At 58.7% G+C, this 17,307-nt stretch overlaps 5 protein-coding genes across 5 annotated transcripts; 3 read left to right on the forward strand and 2 right to left on the reverse strand.

Annotated features, from left to right (window-relative positions):
• The first annotated feature begins 259 nt into the window (after positions 1–259).
• THITE_2106309 (uncharacterized protein) lies at positions 260–1,309 on the forward strand. The gene is made up of 3 exons (XM_003648579.1): positions 260–516; positions 587–775; positions 895–1,309. The coding sequence occupies exons 1-3, from the start codon at positions 394–396 to the stop codon at positions 1,162–1,164; spliced, it is 582 nt and encodes a 193-aa protein (XP_003648627.1). The 5' UTR covers positions 260–393; the 3' UTR covers positions 1,165–1,309.
• A 3,218-nt stretch (positions 1,310–4,527) lies between these two features.
• On the forward strand, positions 4,528–5,616 carry THITE_2124977 (uncharacterized protein; the record flags this gene model as incomplete). The annotated part of the gene is made up of 3 exons (XM_003648580.1): positions 4,528–4,653; positions 4,716–5,334; positions 5,396–5,616. 3 exons carry the CDS (start codon positions 4,528–4,530, stop codon positions 5,614–5,616), a joined length of 966 nt encoding a protein of 321 aa, XP_003648628.1.
• A 3,317-nt stretch (positions 5,617–8,933) lies between these two features.
• THITE_2106312 (uncharacterized protein) lies at positions 8,934–10,083 on the forward strand. The gene is made up of 2 exons (XM_003648581.1): positions 8,934–9,954; positions 10,063–10,083. Exon 1 carries the CDS (start codon positions 9,241–9,243, stop codon positions 9,799–9,801), a length of 561 nt encoding a protein of 186 aa, XP_003648629.1. The 5' UTR covers positions 8,934–9,240; the 3' UTR covers positions 9,802–9,954; positions 10,063–10,083.
• A 3,012-nt stretch (positions 10,084–13,095) lies between these two features.
• On the reverse strand, positions 13,096–15,115 carry THITE_2039081 (uncharacterized protein; the record flags this gene model as incomplete). Its single annotated transcript, XM_003648582.1, has 5 exons — positions 13,096–14,245; positions 14,329–14,447; positions 14,561–14,609; positions 14,740–14,746; positions 14,827–15,115. 5 exons carry the CDS (start codon positions 15,113–15,115, stop codon positions 13,096–13,098), a joined length of 1,614 nt encoding a protein of 537 aa, XP_003648630.1.
• Positions 15,116–15,875: 760 nt separating this feature from the next.
• Positions 15,876–17,281, reverse strand: THITE_153800 (uncharacterized protein; the record flags this gene model as incomplete). The annotated part of the gene is made up of 4 exons (XM_003648583.1): positions 15,876–15,975; positions 16,034–16,100; positions 16,165–16,999; positions 17,270–17,281. 4 exons carry the CDS (start codon positions 17,279–17,281, stop codon positions 15,876–15,878), a joined length of 1,014 nt encoding a protein of 337 aa, XP_003648631.1.
• Between the last annotated feature and the right edge of the window lie 26 nt (positions 17,282–17,307).

Genomic DNA, 17,307 nt, shown 5'->3' on the forward strand with positions numbered 1-17,307 from the left:
TGCGCGGTTGTACTGTGTTAGTGAGGCCGTGGGAGGGTGAAGACGTCACATTGCAAGCTGGCCGTGACACCAAGAAGGCTGAATTGTCGCTGCTTTGGTGTTCATCTGAGGGTAGTGTCGGCTGAATTCAACGGTCTGGCGATGATGTCATGGTATGACATCATTCCCGACTTGCACCACCAAGAGTAGCGATGGCGAGGAAGCACCAAGCATTGAATGAGAACGTAGTGAAAGTGCTTGCCAACAGGTTAATATCGAGCCGTAAGGATAAAAGGTCCATGGCCAGCATCATCAGTCTTCAGTTTTCTAACCACAAACAATCAAACATTACACTCGAATCAACACCGAAGTTCCAAAAACTCTCTGGCAACTTGACCACAAGAAGAAACCGCCATGTCTGCCAACAACAACAACAACAACAACAACAACCCTTCGACCCTCAGGTCGTACGTTGACTCAGCCGCCGGCACCGTGCAGAACGCCCTAGGTAGCATCATCGGCAATCCTGGCGACGAGGTGAGCATGTCTAGTACCGTATTCGACTCACACCGCACTTCTATCAGTCCACTGACATGCTACACGACAGGCTGAGGGGAAGGCAAGGCAGCAGAAGGCTCAGTCAGAGTACGACGCCTCGCACACGGCCGCCAAGCTGCCCGGCATGACTGCGACCTCCAACGCCGTCGCCAAGGACCATCCCGACCGCAGCGCCGGCTCATGGAACCAGACGGTGGGCGCCGCCAAGGAGTTCGTCGGCGGTCTGGTGGGCAATGAGGTACGTCCCAGGCACACACGCACGCACTCACACTCACACACACACACACACACACATATTGCGCATCGGATGGAGCCTTGGAGGTCAAGACAGCTAACCGGGATGTTGCGGTTGCACAGGGCCTGAAGCAGTCCGGTCGCCAGCAGAACGTATCCGGTCAGGAGCAGGAGGCCCGCGGCCAGATCAGCGACTTCACCTCTGGACTTGGCGATCGCGCCTCGGGCGCCGTCGGCAGCGCCGTGGCGGGCCTGACGGGCGACAGGCAGAAGCAGGCCGAGTACCAGAACCGGCACGACGTAGGCAAGACGCAGCAGCGCGGCGCCGAGCTCGACATCCAGAAGCAGGCTGAGGCACGTAGCCAGAAGGAGGCTGAGGCTCGTCGCCAGTAGATTCAGCTGACCGAGCGGTCTGAGGTTGCCTATGGTGGTGGGACACGGCGCGGGAGGGAACCTGACGCGGGAACATGTTCTTGATACCCTTGAGATTGGAAGGATGTTCCAATGCTCTGACAACGGCGGAGACTTCGGGATAGAGTAGTTTCAGGCAGCAAGAACATGGAAAGCCTTTGCCGCGGAAACGCGTCGAAGATGGTGATACTCGCTTCGGCTGAGTAGACAGCACTCTGCATGCAGCCGCTCATGGCTAATCCCCGCGAGGATTATGGAAAGGCGCCTGACCCTTAATTTCGTTTGGTCGAGCATCGCCACCCAGAATTGCGATCCAGATGAGAAGGCATTCTGAAATCGCGGGCTCCAGACGCAAGAGGCATGTGACCGAAATTGCTCCGGCAAATTCGGTGACACAAGAGGCTGTTTGCTGAGGGAGGGAGGCCCGGATCGGCGGCCACAACCGCTTTGGAAAGAAGACTGAGTAGTATCGCCGATGGCAGCTTATGATATCGCCGCGGATCGCACTGCCGCGGCTCGGCGACGACGGAACCTTGGAACTTTGGGGCAGCAATACCACCAAGAGCTAGGAGAGCCGCAGGCGAGATCGACGGACCCAGCAGCGAGTGCGGCGACATGGCCGTGACGAGTCACACCTACAGTAGTACTGGTGAGCTAAACATCTTCGATATCACCGAGATGGAAAAGGGTCAAGGGGTGTGCAAGAGGAAGTTGTTCAGCTATAGGCCGATTCCCGAGGGGCAAAGAACTTGGGAGGTGGCCGCCTCCGGGGGCCGGCCGTAGATCGCCCCGACGCGGTTGAGACGTTGCGGAGCAGGCCGCGGGCAAGCCCGCATGCCCGAAGTCTAGGTGCTCAAACGGCTTTTGAAGAATGACGGGGGTAGATAGCCCTTCAACTGGGTGTCTGACATGGCAGGTAATGACGGAAACCACGAGGTTGATTGCAGGTTTTCGTCGCTTTGGAGTTTGAGTTTAGGGAGAGGTGCAGTTTCCGTCTCCTGAAAGGTGGGCCGCATTGGTGCCTTCCCAATTGGGACTGCGGTTCCAGGCATCCCCGGTCCGTCATGTGATCATGGAGGGGCTGCCGCGCCAGTTTGAGCCGCCTGCTTGTTGAGACTTCGGTTCTGAGAGTGCGAGACTTCCCAGACAGCCTCAAAATCCGCCTGTCGCTGCAGCAATTCGAAGCAAGCGCCTATCTCTGTTTAGGTACTCCCTATCTAGCAGGTGACTCTTCTTGGCACAGGGCGGCGAGGCGAGAGGAAGAAACGACCCTAACGGAGTTAACGTCAACCGTCCGCGGCGGCGGTGCTGGGATTGTGACAACCACAACCATGGCAGCGATAGTCTACTAACCGTAACGGAAAGGAGCTTCCTCTCTGTATTTGAATTCCGTACTCCTTACTCCGTATTCCGTATGGTATTCCTTTCTCGTTGTTACCGACGCTGCATGTTCGCGGCAGCGACGTTTGACGGCATCCTGTAGGGCTGATTCCCGAATGGAGCAAGTCCAGATGAATTCTCCATCTTCTGATTGGCTGAGTCTACCATTAAGTTTTTTTCTGTTCTGTTCGCTCCCGCCCAACTGGAAGTCAGTCACCCCCGTCTTTTTCTGTCTCGCCGGATGAGAAGCAAATAGTTGCTTGACGGCTGGGTGTAATCAGTATTCCCTTCACTCTCAGGAGCGCCCCTTACATTGAACGTTTCCTTCTTCGCGCTGGTTCGTGTAACATCATTCCACCTTGCGGTGACCCTACTCCTCCCTCCTGTACACGTGTACCTAGCTCCGGTGGTTGGTTTGATGTCGCGGGCGTCTAATTCTTAGCGCCGACCCTGGCTGCCCTGGCTCTTGGTTTCTGGTTAACGTTACACGACCTCCCGAGGTACACGACATACTCCGTTGGTGCCTTAGTTACCGGACCTGGCCGCCGGGTTTTGACAAGTTTGCAAATCCCGCGTTTCGGCTCCTCCTCGCCTAACTTTGCAGAGCGCGCATTCTGTTCAATGACAGTTACAGAGGTCCTTGCACCCTCGCGAGACCGTCGAGTCGTATGGCATCGAGCGATTTCCGAGACCGCTTCAACAGGCCAAGTACGGGATAACTACCAGGTAGGTACCTACTGGAATACAGGAATACGCAAGTACACTACACTTCTCCCTCGACACCCCCCCGGCCTCCCGCGTCGGCCGCAGAGTGGGGCCTCTCCACAGTCCTCGGCTCCACTCTATGCAACTTTGGGGGCGGGATTCCGACGCGCTCTCGGACGTCTTCCCTCTGCATCCGCCAACAAGCCCCCAAATTGCGCGCGAGACAGCTTCTGCAAGCAGACCCTCCGCCGAGTTCGCTGATTCGACTCGGCTAGTGGAAGCCTAGCTCGTTCCACTCTTTTGCAACGGCGCGACGGGGTCTTGTGCTCTTGTCGCGATTGAGTCGTCGAATCACTGGCCGCATCGCGGCTCTTCCTGCCTGTCCTACCCTGCATGCTGTCCGGAATCCCTGCAGTAGTCGCTCGGTGCGGCTGCACTGCTGGACGTGGATTCCGCTCCTGCGCGGCCGTTGGTCGCGTCTGTCAGGCTGGCGGCAATGCATTCCAGGTTCATTCCCCCCCCCCCCACCCCCTTCCCAGCCGTTCCTGCCGTGTCTTCCTGCCAGATTCGGGACCCGGAGACATGGCCATGGCGCCGCCCATGCAGCATGCCCCGAGTCTTACTTGGAGTTCGTTGAGCTTGGCAACGTGTGTCACCCACTTCCTCGGTTCTCCGTGATGTACGTACATACACTACACTACATACCCGCAACCACGGCCTAGTGTACACTACTGCGGTAGCGTACGGATTACTCGACTAGCGTTATGGCATTACCCGAGGAGGGGTGGCCGATGGTTTTCGCACACACCCCTGCGATCCCGCAGGAGAAGCTTCCACACCCTACCAAGAAAGAAGTAGCTTCCTTGGCGTCGCGGCCGTCTCCTCTGCTTCACACGATCCCTACTCTGGACTTGCGGGCTCTTGCTAGGTCCAAGCATCTCCAACACCCTTGTCTCGGGTCGCATACCAATCATTCATCATGACCTACCTCATCTTCTCCCAGCTGGGCTGCCTTGGATTGTGGCCGCAACCGCCGCACCAACTACCGCGTCTGCGCCTCCTGAATCGTAGTACGACTAGCTAGTTGCCTCTTCTTTGTCGTCAGCCATGGAACCACCGTTGTCCTGGGACGACTTATATAACGGCCCCGTGATGGCGCTCTCATCCTGGCCTCGTCATGAAGCGTCGCCGACATCACTGCCACCCGAACCCGAACCAGTCGTCACTGTCAGCTCCTGGCCCAAGTCTGCCATCTCCACCATGAAGCACCGCGCCAACCAGCTTGCCATAATGAGGATCGCCATCGCCGGCGGCGGCGGTTTCGCACAGATCCTGGCCCAGCAGATAAGCCAGACGGCGCATGCATTGCTTGTCCTGTCCCGCAGGGTACGCTGTGCCCTACCCAAGATGACGCTTTCGAGATGCAGGTCACTTATCGTTTTCCGCAGCCGCACCCCGAGCTCGAGGACTTCTGCCCCGGCTGCCAAGTTGCCATCGTCGACTATGACGATGTTGAGAACCTGCGATACACGCTGCAGGGCGTTGACCTGGTCATCTCCACTATCGCCGGCAACGAGCAGCTCAACCTCATCGACGCCGCCCGCCGAGCCCGCGTCAGGATGTTTGTCCCATCCGAGTTTGAGGGGGATCTCGGCCACCGGCCGGCAAACGATCCTCTCGACCGCGGCTCCCAGTCTGCCCTCCAGCTCCTCGAGAGCTGGTCGCAGTCCAGATCCCACAGGCTGCGCTATACCGTCTTCTCCTGCGGCATCTTCATGGAGCGCTTCGGGCCCGGGGGCCTGCAGACGTACCAGATCGGAGCCGGGTGCGGCATCCAGGGACCCGACGACTATCTCATCAACATCCAGGACGGGAGGGCAGAGATCATCCCGACCAACTCGGCTGGACGGCCTGCGCACGTCTCGCTGACCTCGGCGTACGACGTGGCCCAGTTTGTCACGGCGGCCATCGAGATGGGCCTCGACAACTGGCCCAAGGAGTTCCGGATGAGAGGCGATACCATGACGGTGCAAGAGCTTGTCACGACGTGCTCCAACACCCTTGGAAGTCGGTTGCTTCCCCCCCTTCTTGGCCCGTCTTCCCTTCAAGACTAACACATATGGTACAGTCCCTTTCAGCCTTGTCACTCGCCACTATCAGGAGGTGGAAGCGCAGGCCGAGTCCTGCCTGCAGCGCGGGGACTGGGCACAGTGGTACTACTTCCAGAGGCTACTCCAGACCGCCAACGGCCGGTACCATGTCCGCCAGCCCAACTTGAACGAGGCCACCCAGGTGCAACCTATGCCGTTCAGAACGTGGCTGGAGAGTGTATGGCCATCAGGTGTCTGAACGGACCTTCCTTCATTGTCTCCCCCCGGATGATTATCATTATCATTATTATTATTTTCTCTCTTGATGAGTAATGACCAAGCTTCCCGGATGCCGTGTGACTACAAGTCCGACACCGACGTCTTCCTTCTTCTCCTCCCCTTTGCATGTATGACGTCTGGCCCAGCCCCCACCCCCTGTCTTATTCCACAGGCACGTAGGAGCTAGGCCGCAACATATAGATTCCTTCTTTTTAGTGCAAACCACCAAATCACACTTGGTCTTCCAAATATACCGCCGTTCTCATTCCGCCACCTGTGGCTCACGCGAACCGCCCAACGCCAGTTGCACAAGTACCCTGCATGCACGTAACTAACCAGCCCATTGGGCGGCCAGTTACACTTACCAATTGTGTATGTTCCGTTGGTACTCGAGCTCAACCCCCCTTTTGCTCTGGCAACCCCCCCCTTTTTTTTGTTAGATATTTGCCCGATTTGTCAAGAGACCGGAGAAGCCCCAGCCGTTGCTGACATCGTTCGACATCGATCGGGCCGAGCAAGACCGCTATCTTCGGCCACGTCGTACAGCAGCAAGCGGGCCGTTTGTCCTCCGAATCTCGGTGGATTGTGCGAACTGTAGAATAGAGAGGTAACTATTCCTAGCGGTAGTCAACGTTACCTCAGACCCCATGCACGCGTGTTGCATGCCACCCAGGCCCTCATCTCCGGGAATAATCACTTCGTGTTTCTTTTGCACGCACATATCTCCGTTCCGAGTACACATAGCGTTACAAACGCAATCTGAAGATTCGAGTGCGAATCCACTTGCTAGGGTCAGTTACTTCAAGGTACGCTTGTCGTTGTTGCGTTGCGTATTCGGAGTGCTATCCGGACCTATCATAGCGTCTCGGCCGAAGTAGCAGGTCTGATCTGCACGTCGCTCTTCCAGGTTTAGTGCAGTTAGTGCCCTGCAGGTTGTGTACCACAGTAGCGCAGCGTCGCATCAAATTCACATGATCCCTGGACCTGATGTTCCCTCACTTGACCAAAGTGCTTCTTTCTCAGGGGGTTTTCACTTCCACAGTTTCAGTTGCTTGAGAGAGCTCCTTTACTGCGTAGATAGCTCCTCGAGGTAAAGGATGTACGAGAAGGTAGCTCAAGAAAGCCAAGTAATAGCTCACAACAAGATAATTAGCTGGATTGTTGTTGTATTCCTAAGCTATTTAGTACCCTCGTCACAATTAAGCTGAGTTTCAAGGCGACGCAGTCTGAATAAGCCAGGCGGATAAACGCGAATGCGAGGAAAAACGTATGGCCGCTTGTTTGTCCTGCGATTAACCCACAATTGAGGTTCGTCCCTCGATTGTGCAACCTACACACCCTCTCCGCCGGAGACGGGACAACTGAAATTTTGGAAGTGGAGCCATCTGGTACCGGAACCGCACAGCAAGTGAAGTTCATGGACACACCCCTCCACCCCCTTCACCGGTACCTAGTGTAAGTTACCTCATGACAATAACGTTAACTACCCCAGTCCAGCCCTCCTTCCCAGACCGAGAACCAGACCAACCAAGAAACCGGCCGGCCGGGACGGCCGCATGGGAAGCCCCCTTTCCTCCCATGATCTTCGGTTTTCGGAGTCCGCGGCAGGCCCGGCGGCCGCGGTTAGGCGGCTGGCGGGCCAATGGCGTGCAACCTACCCCTGGACCTGGACGGGTAGGGGTGTTGGTTGGGCGGAGCAACAGGCGATCCTCCGTCCGCCGCCCTTTGTTCATCCCCGATTTTTTCTTTTCCCCTTGGTTACTTGAAAACAAAGTAATCCCTGGACGAGACCGCTTGACTACACTACTGCGTACACTAGCTCAAGTGCAGGAGGAGCCCGATCGGGTCCGTCTGCTAACCCTGCTTGGGCGGGCACTAACTCATCAACGCTCACCTTGTCGTCGCCGATATTCCTTGAACACATAAACTATTGATGTCTCAGGGGAGAGGTGGAGGTTCGGCCGAGGTTAGTCGGTAGCCAGGGTAGGAAGACGAGCCAAGGGGTGGGTGTAGCTGCTTGTTCAGAAGTGTATACACGGATAACTAAGTGCATAGCGACGCATTTTTGGGGCACACTGCTGTGCACCATAGGGTTCCCGATCTCCGCGTGGTTGTAGTGCACACTAGCGTAGGGCTGGGATCCAGGTTCCTCTTGGGGACGGTTGTTGGTTGGTTGGTATGCGCGGGTGAAGGATCGGATGGCGCTAACATCGCAGGGGAGAGCGGGGAAGGCCGGGCGGGTTGTGGAGTACTGGCATGCATCGTACAATCGCGATTGCAACTGTTGGAGATGAGATTTTGAGGCTGAGCCACAGGCAACCGCATTCTGGCCTGCTACACTAGTCCACCATGTTTGGGCCGTTTCTTGAGTCGAGAACTCCAGAGATGGAGCTGTGGCTTTGGAGGATTGGCAACGTGATTCCTGCTAGGATCGCATTCCTCGCCGCTTTGTCATTCAAGCCAAGCGATGCAACGACCGGCCAGCGACATGAGGCAAGAGATGCGGGATGGATTGATTTGCAGTGGAAAGAAGGCTGGTGCCGAAGTTCGGGACGGCCGCAGCTGGCCTCCCTCCCTGTCAACAGCAGGGTCGGGATTCCCACTCTCTTTCCTTTCTTGGATAGACATTCGCCGAAATTGATCGAGGACGGCACAGCAAGCTCCTTTCCCGCTCTTTGCTCTAGTGTAGTGTAGTGTAGTGTACACTAGACTAAGAATCGAATGTGGGATGGAGGATGTGGAATGTGGGATGGAGGATGTGGGGACGTGGAATGCGGGATGCCCATCCTGGAAGAACACAGCGGCAGCGGTGAGAGCAAAAATCGGCTGGGAAAATAGCCGCGCCTCGGCCACCTTGGCGCACTCGACCGTCCGACTTCCAGACACGCCAAGCGAAACAGCCGCAGTGCCCTCAAACCCTTGGTTGCAGTTTGTGAACTGCAACCGGCAAATCCACAGAACAAGGGCTGGCCTGCTCGCGTGCCTCCCAGCTCACTGGCATCGGCCGGGAACCGGCTCAGGTAACCAACCAGTCGGTCGACTTGTTCCGCTAACTCCGGTGGCGGGATGTTTCCGCTCAGGATCGCGCGTCTTCCTCCTGAGGTGAACCGGCGGTGCAGTTATACCAGTACTTGCCTCCTGCGCACGCAGGAGGAGCCGGATCGCGCTGTTCAAGCATCGTTATCGGCGACCGTCCCCAAACGGTATATCGTCCACCGCTGTAGTTAATCCGTGGCGACGCAGAACAGACAGAAGGGCTCCCGCGCGACAGCCCAAATGCTGTAAGCGAGCGGTTTGGCTCCAACCGCCACCCTCCCGTCCGGATATCGCACGCTCCCAAACGTTGGCACCGAGGCCGGCCGTTGTGCGGCGAAGGCTCGGAGGCGCGGGAGTGGGCAGTGTCCTTAGGCAGCCGCGTTTCTTCGGCGCTTGTTAAGTCCGCAGATGCGGCAGGCCGTTGGGCACGAGCCAATGTGGTGTAGGACGTACTCACCACATCTCTGCGTGCTGATCCTCACAGGCGGCCCAACACACGCCCTTCTCAGCTAGCCAGCCGCGGCCGGCTTGATCCACGCTCTCCCACGCCTGCAGGCCCCGCTGAAAGATGTTGGTCGCCTGCGACCATGCCTCTTGTTCCTTCCCGCGTAGGATTCCGGAGCCATCGTCGTCGCGGAGCGCGCAGACTACGCCTCGTGACACCAAGGCCGGCAGGGGACAACGCAGGATTCTTCTGCCTGGTGTTGAGCTAATGTGGGCCAACCTCGGCGAGGACGCGCTTGTCCCTGACAGCTTCGACGAGTCGAGTGTGTTTGTGCAGCTGCGCGACGTTTCCGATTCGCCTGGTTCCGAGAAAGCAGGGCATGGAACAAGTTCCCGTCCACCGCGCCAACATGGGCGAGGTACCCGCCTGCTTGCAGGAAGCAGGTTACCAGCATGCCCTCGAGATCGCACTGCTTGCGACACGAGCAGAATTTGCGAAGCTGTCTGCCAGCGGTTTACCGAGGCAATCGTGACCCGCAAGGTCATAGCCGGCCACCAACTGCGGCCGCACAAGCTTGGTCGTGATGCAGCATTGCCGGCCTTCTCGACGATCAACAGCGGATCCTGGCTGCGCATCGCCGACCATATGATGCATAATCCTAAAATGAGTTCTTTGCGTCAGTAGCCCGGAAAGCGGCCACCCCTTCCTCGGTTGCCTGGAACATATGGTCCTAGTCCGGTCCAGGAACTCCCGATCCTTCTCGGTAATCGGCCAACGGGACGCTGATTCGAGCGTGCCGGTGTTGCTTTCGTTTCTCTCACTTTCTTTCTTGCCTTCCTATCACAGTCACCGAGGGGTCATCCACAACCGACGATGCGAAGATTGGGGGATGTCGAAGGATTCAAGGGGCCTATTCCGGAGGCCCATGAAGGATCGGGGACTCACCGGCAGCACACACGATCTTCAACCACCATCGTCATCCTCAACCGTCGCAAAAACGCTCGCCAGATAGGCTCGGAATCAAGCATCCCAAGTGAGGCAACCCGCTAAGGAAATCGTTGGAAGCCTGGGAAGATGCAACCCCAGTGTCGTGGAGATCGCAACCTCGCTGTGCGATTATGCATTGATCTTTGAGCCACCCCCCAACGCCCTTCATGTTCCCTTCGGGGTAGTCGTCGGCCGTTATGAGTCAAGGATTGGGAAGTACCGTTCGAGCTTGTAGTCGCATGTCCATAGACAACAGCTGTTGGAATCCTGCTTGCCCCTGAATCCCGCGCACAGATTGGCTTCCTTGCTCGATGCTTCGGTGGCGAGGGGTCCGTTTCGAGAGAAGATGTGCGTGCCTAGAGTGTCCAGGCCCACGCCAAGGAGGTCGTCGATGTCGACAAGGGAATGGCGATGTGCGTGGAGAAAAGTCTGGTATAAGCCGAAGGGTCCGCCAGGTGCGTGACGTTTCCTGCTCTGCGCGCATCTTATTCATGATGCTGAAAACCCTGTGCGCAATGGGATGGCTTCTGAAAGGCACAGTCTGCCCTGGGATGGTCATTATCATAGACACAACAAAGCAGCGTGCGAATGTGGCGGTACCGCTGTGTGCGTCGCTTCTGTTCTTCAGCCATCGGCGCGGTGCAGCTTTCCAGCATCTCTGGGTCACTGGATCGGACGGTGCGGGGAGGTCGTGGGCGGCGAGAGCTCGATCTGCCCATTCTTCGTCAATGATGGGCGCCCCGATGGTGTCTGAGGCGATGGCGCGATCCATCTGTCGTCGATGGTTTGTGCCGGGTGCAAGCGAAGTTGAGTTGGCTCGGTCGGATGCCCTCCGTCTCCATTCCGTCTCGAGATCTCGGCTTCGGGGATGCATGTCTGGTATTCGGGGGGGGGCCGGATGGTTTGTCGTCGGCCCCGGGGCGGCTGCGTGTAACCAGAGAATCGCCGGTGCCGGATAGCGGGTGCGCCGCTTGGGGGCCGAAGGGGGCCGAAAACCAGCGAGAACCAGCTCGGTGCCAGTCTCTTTTGTTTCTTTCCTCCCCTCCCTTCAGCATCATTCTTTTCGGCATCGGAGGTCGCGCTGCTGTCGTCGCTTTGTCTCGTAGGAGCAGCAAAGTTTGGAGGATATGTTATCCCCTATTAGTAGACGACGGGTGTTCTGTTGCCTACCCGTAACGGCGGGACGGAACTTTCACAGGCAGCCGCATATCCGGAATCCTTCGAGCCCAAAGTCCGAACACGCACTGTTACAGAGCATTCCGAAAGCGGGGCCCCCCATCCACTGGCCCGGATCAGATCCATTGTTTGGCCTCGTAGGATTCGGTTCGCACCGAGTCGATAATGTTGGTATATCACCGGACACAGATGCTCAGGACAGTCGCGTTCGGCTTTCCGCTCTCCCCCGACGCAGAGAGAAGTCGGGACTCGAGGCTCGGGACTCGAGGCTCGGGACTCGATCGCCACTGCCTGATAGTCAAGCGAATGTAGACAGCAAGGGAAGGAAGCCCCGGGCTGTTTGGTCTTGCAGAACGACTCGCTCGAGAGCTGGCAGGAGCGACCCGGATGCCCTCCAGTGGATGGTTAGTGCCTGGGTGGCGATTGGCAACTCCAGTCCCCTTGACAGCACTCTCCGACAAATGACGGGAGAGTAAGCTGACGCTGTTCCTCCCTTGCTTATTCGGGAAAGCAACGCCGTTCTGGTCGTGGGTCTCCGATAGTCACTCCGGTCGTCGTTGCGGCGGGCCCGTGAGCGGTTAGGCGGCGTTATTCGGCCATCTGGCAGGATGTGTGCTCTGTTGCCGTCGCTTGAATAGGCTCTTTTTCTCCTTTGCCTGTGCGCGAGGCACGAAACGTCTGTCCGTCCATGGACACTTGGTTAGTGACCGGCTGCTCGTGCGGGTTTGTTGGTGCCGGTAGACAGGAGGATGGAAGGACGAGCCGTGGGCGAACAACTCACGCTCAATTGGGAGTAGATAAATAGGTATTGTAGGCTGCGGCCCCCTCAACCCGCTCGACGCTGCTCATGGACCGGGGGGAACGCTGCAATATGAGGCTCTGGAAGCAACAGGCAAGCAAACCAAAGGCCCAGAACCGTGCTGGGTTTGCTGCATGTTGAGGGTTAACGTTCGGACTAACTACCTATCGGAGGAATCAAGGTGCATGGAAGGATTCCGAAGAATCTCGGGGGGATCGCGGGATCGTTGCTTTTGGGGAGAAGACACGGCATCTCGGCGCCCCTGGCTCCCGCTCCAGCTCACTCGTCCGAGAGCGTCGAGAGTAGTATATGCCATCTTGAAAAGAGTAATGCTTGCCATTTTAGAAAGAGTGTGTTTTGGCTTTACCACGACGCAGTACGTGGCGACAGAACGAGAACGCACAAGACGACTGCTGCCTGCGACTCCAGCTAATAAAGTAGACAAAGTCATGAAAACATCTTTACGCCCAACCTCCCACCCTCTTCTCCCTTTCCTCCCTCCCTCCCCCCCGTCCCGGTTGGTCCCCGAAGAGGCCCGGCCATCTCCCATGTGCGGACATGAGGGGCCGCCATTTGGCGCCTTTGGGGTGTTCATACAGAGCACACGCCGCTCCGGTCCTTCCAACGCCCGCTCCTGGGACCCCGACCCCGGTCGTACGCCGTGGTTCAGTGCTCGATGTCATCCGTATGTACTGTTTGAGCCAACGTCGCTTCATCCTAACCAGCGGACGATCCCGTTGGCCAAGACTCGGGGGTGTATTGGGAGGGCGCCATTGACTCTGGCCCATTCCCCATTCGACAGGCGAAAGGGGCGGTTGGCCGGGCCGGGCAGACACAATCAGCCTCCCGCTCGCAAGGGCCTCATGATATACGGATCCGTGCTGTGTCGGCCTTTGGTCACGTACTGGGTGCTTGAAGCTCTCTCTCCCCTGGACCGAGCGCGGGCCACGTGCAGGAGTCCATGTACAGATTATGGCCGGTCATTACCTGGTTCACAAGACAACCGCGATCCCGCTTCACGCCGCTTTGCCAGCCCCTGAGGCACCCTTGCCAGCCATTAGCGCCGCAAAGTTGGTCGCCTCCCAGCCCTGAGTCAAGGGAGGTAACTCCCTCGCCCTCGCCACACGCTCCTCGGTGAGCGCGAACGCTGCCGGAAACCTTCCCGCTCTCGCCTTGACATCTCCACCGACCATCTGCCTCACGACCTCCCGCGCCGACAACGCCGCAGCCGGCATGCCGTGGCCCGTATACCCAGCGCACACAAACAAGCCTCCCTGGGGCCCGCCGCCGCCCAGGGTTTCCGGCACGGGCCCGACCCACGGGTGGTGGTCCCGACTGTAGTCCATGACGCCGGTCCACTCGAAAGACGCCTTCAGCGCCCCTCGTCCGCCAGGCGGCTGGGGTCCCTCTTTGGTCTGCAACTCATCTTGCGTCAGGTCCAGCGGCGGCGACAGGCTGCTGCGCAGATACGCCGCGAGGTCCTCCTCTACCTCGTCGTCGCGCCACTCGCCCACCCCCAGGTCGCGAGCGAACCGGCGGCCGCCGCCGTAGATGAGCTCCCCGGTGGGCAGGGGCCGCTGGACGAGGTAGTCGTCCCTCGGCGACGAGGGACTGGTCGAGCCCGGCTCCGGGTCGGCGGCGAAGACGTAGGAGTGCGTTAGCTTCGCTGGCGCGGCCGACTGGTCAGACCTGGGGGGCAGCAGCGCGCCGACCTGCCCGCGCACGGGCACGATCAGGTCCGCGAACGCCGGAAGCAGGTGCGACGTGTACCCGTTGGTGGCGAGCAGCACCTGGCGGGCAGCGATGGCGCCGCGCGGGGTCGACACCACCCAGCCGACGCCGCTGTCATCGCGGGCGAGGGAGGTCACGGGCGTGTTGGTCTGGAGGTTGAAGCGCGGGGCGGGGAATTTGGAGATGAGGCGCTCGAGCACGGCGGCGACGAGCTTGTAGGGCCAGAGGGAGGCGGCTTTCCGCTGGACGATGGCGCCTTGTGCGGAGGGGATGCGGAGGGACGCGAGCGTCGTTCCGTTCTCAGACGAGACCGGCCGGACGACCTCGAGCTGGGCGGCGAGCTCGGGGTGGCTCTGCCGCAGCTGCTCGGCCTCGGCGGCAGCGACCTCGAACATGTCTTTGGAGAGGAACGCGTGGACGCCGGTCAAGCTCACCCTGCTGCATTTAGCGTGGACGCTCTGGAGAGCCCAGATGGGGGTTGAAAAGTACGGCAGAAGAGAGAAGAGAATACGACGTACCAGTCGCAGTCCACGCCCTCCTCCTTCACAAACCTCTCCAGAAACTCAAACACCTCCAGCTCAAACGCGGCCACCTCCGGCGCCGAGCCATACACCAGCGGCTGGCAGTGGCCGCCGTTCTGCGTCGACAGTTGTTATCAGCCATCTAAACTTCCTAGCCCCGCCGCCCATCCGGCCAATATACCAAAAGAGAGCAATATCAAAACAAAGGCACAAGAGAGGAGGAGCTCACCCGTCCTGTAGCACCTGAACACGCCTCCCTCGCCTCAAACATAACCACCCTCAGCCCCGCCTCAGCACCGCCCTCCCCGGTCCCGGTCCCGGACTCCGTCCGCTCATCCTCGAACCGCTCCTCAGCTTTACCTCTCCCAGCAGCGCCTGTCCCCTCCCCTTCCCCCTCCTCCTTCCCACCATCCGTCTCACCACCATCTCCTCCTCCTCCTCCTCCTCCTCTGTCACCCCTCGCTTCCCGCCCCGCCCTCTCCCCACGCGCACCACCGCCCCCGCTGCCGCCGCCCAGACCCTCAAGCAGAAACAGCCCCGCGAACGCGCCCGACACGCCGCTCCCGACGATCACGACGTCGGCCTCGCGGGGCAGGTGCGGCGAGGAGCGGTGGCCGCGCAGGGCGGGCGACAGGTCGCGCAGCCAGTAGGACGCGGTCGGGTTCTTGGAGGGGAGGCCGGCGGGGGGGTGGTGGAGTAGGGTGTTGGCGTCTGTGTCGGGGTCGGGGTCGGGGTCGATGTTAGATGGTGGGCGGTTGGTGGTTTGTAACCTGCGGATTGTCATCTTGTATTTTCTTTTTCTTTCTTTCGCTTGGTTTTCTTCTTTTCTCTCTTATTTATAAAAGAGTTTGTGAAATAATGACTTTTTTTCTGTAGGGTTGCTCAGTTTTATTGCTCTGTTGGGTCGTGAAGGCTCAAAGCTAGCAAGAGAGATGGTATGTGGTGAGTGGTTGAGAGCATGTGAAAGAGGGGAACGATAACACCAGGTCCAATGACTCTTTGGATGCTAGCTGTCCAACAGGAGACGGACACAGCAAGCAGCACCCCACTTCGTCTCCCAAGGTGCGAAACATGGCATTAACACACAAAGCTCGAGAAGCAAGGGCGTCAATCGCCAAGCGTCTTGTATTTTTCCTTGCCTGCCAATCTGGTCCGACGGTACGTACAATCTTGTCGAGGCTCGGCAACGACAGACCTAGCGAGTGCAGTCGTCCGCTCCCAGCCATACCTAGCCATGGGCAGAAACCGCCGTCCTCTTCGTCCGTTCCCACAGACGCCCACCATGCCGACGAACCCATGCCCCGACCGCCGCTGCAGCATGCCAGATACCCGGTATGTACAACCTCTAGATCCCATATCAGTCCCGTCGTCACATCGTCACACGATCGTGTCCCAGGACCTGCCATCGAGAACCGAGAGTTTGCATGATAGGCAAAAATGAACCCCCAGCCAGGGCCCGTAAAATCCACCCTCTAGCTGAGCAGGCGGGAGGCCCAAAGCGAAAAGCACCAAAGGAAGGAGGGACGGCCTCGGAATACAGAAGCTTAACCCTGCATCTTTTTCCTCTTCCCGACCTGGGCAGAGAAACCGGTCTTGATGGCCTGGACCGAACGGCGAGAACCACACGAGTTGCAGGTAATGAAGCTGAGAGCGTGTTAGCGCTGAGGATCCATGGGTGTGGTAGAACCGGGAAGGTACGCACTAGAGACGGTTCTCGCCCTTGGACAGGTCTGTGTTGGGCGACCGGCACGTCTTGCACGTCACATATTCTGAAAACGCCAGTTAGCGCTTGGCCTATCAAATCAACCATCGCCGCCAGGTTTCGATCCATACCTATAATGTACGTGCGCAGGACGTTCTCGATCTGCTTCTGCTGGAACCGACCCTTGATGGCCAACCGCCTGTTGGCGTCCACGCTGCCGCTGGTGCCTAACTCGGCAAGCAAGTACGCGGTGACGTGCTCTTCGGCTCTCTTCATGCGCTTACAAATCTCGGGCAGGTTCGCAAAGATGGTCTTCTTGTTGCCTTCGCGCAGACACTGCGGCGGCGGGATCTTGTAGGACCGCGTCCCGGACGACGCGTGGTCGGGGTTCTTCTGCGCGAGCAGCGCAAAGAAGCGGGACAGCAGCGGGTTGTAGCTGATGATCCGTGTCTCGTCGTGCCCCCAGATACCGGTGCCCTTGTCCATGTCGCCCTCCTGCGCATCCTCCTCGGCGGCGGCCTCGGCGCCGTTGCCGCCCTCGAGATTCAGCGCCTCGAGCTTCTTGGAGAACTCGTCGTCCTCCTTGGGCACCTTCTTCTTCTTTTTCTTCTTCATCGACAGGTCGATCGCCTCCTCGCCGCCGGCCGCATCGGCAGCGTCGCCGCCCTCGCCGTCCTCCTTCTTGACCTTCTTCTTCTTTTTCTTCATGAGCGAGAGGTCAAGTCCATCCGGGTTGGTGTCGGCTCCGTCCGCCGCGCCGTTTGCGGGTGCTTGCGAGGCATCAGTAAAGGCCCCGAGCGCAGCGGAGAGAGGTGGCGTACGGGGTGTGTGCGACATGGCTGTTTCTTTGGTGTCGTCGTTGGGCGTGGCAACCATGGTTACGCTGCCGTCGGCGTCGACCACTACCCTCTCGTCTGTGAAAGTAACCGACTTGCGCGACGACGCCCGTCTCTGGAGGTTCGGTTCCTGGGGAGGTCAGCGGCCGGTCCCGGGCTGAGGTTTGGCGGCGAAATTTCCGGTGCAGGAGAACCAGCAATTTGCGCGGAAACACGACTAAGAAAGGAGATCCTGGCGGGGAGGCGTGTCCGTCTTTTTTTTATTAAAAAAAAGGAACCAACCCTTGGACGCGAGGTCCGGGACTCTTCTTGGAGGGGCAGGGAATTGGTGCGGCAGAAAGCCGGGAAGTTGGTGAGGTGAGGCGGGGCGACTGAAGAGGGCTTGAGAAACAAAACTTACTTCAGAACTCATGTTTGCCCACCCTTGCAACTCTGGAA

This window comes from Thermothielavioides terrestris, chromosome 1 (assembly GCF_000226115.1).
Source record: "Thermothielavioides terrestris NRRL 8126 chromosome 1, complete sequence".
In the NCBI taxonomy this organism is placed as follows: Eukaryota; Fungi; Ascomycota; class Sordariomycetes; order Sordariales; family Chaetomiaceae; genus Thermothielavioides; species Thermothielavioides terrestris.

Bases quoted from the DNA above. Each gene is read 5' to 3' on its own strand.
- THITE_2106309 (XM_003648579.1), top strand. From the start codon at position 394: ATGTCTGCCAACAACAACAACAACAACAACAACAACCCTTCGACCCTC. The intron at 517-586 runs GTGAGCATGTCT...GCTACACGACAG, and splicing joins TCGGCAATCCTGGCGACGAG to GCTGAGGGGAAGGCAAGGCA. The intron at 776-894 runs GTACGTCCCAGG...GCGGTTGCACAG, and splicing joins GCGGTCTGGTGGGCAATGAG to GGCCTGAAGCAGTCCGGTCG.
- THITE_2106312 (XM_003648581.1), top strand. From the start codon at position 9,241: ATGTTGGTCGCCTGCGACCATGCCTCTTGTTCCTTCCCGCGTAGGATT.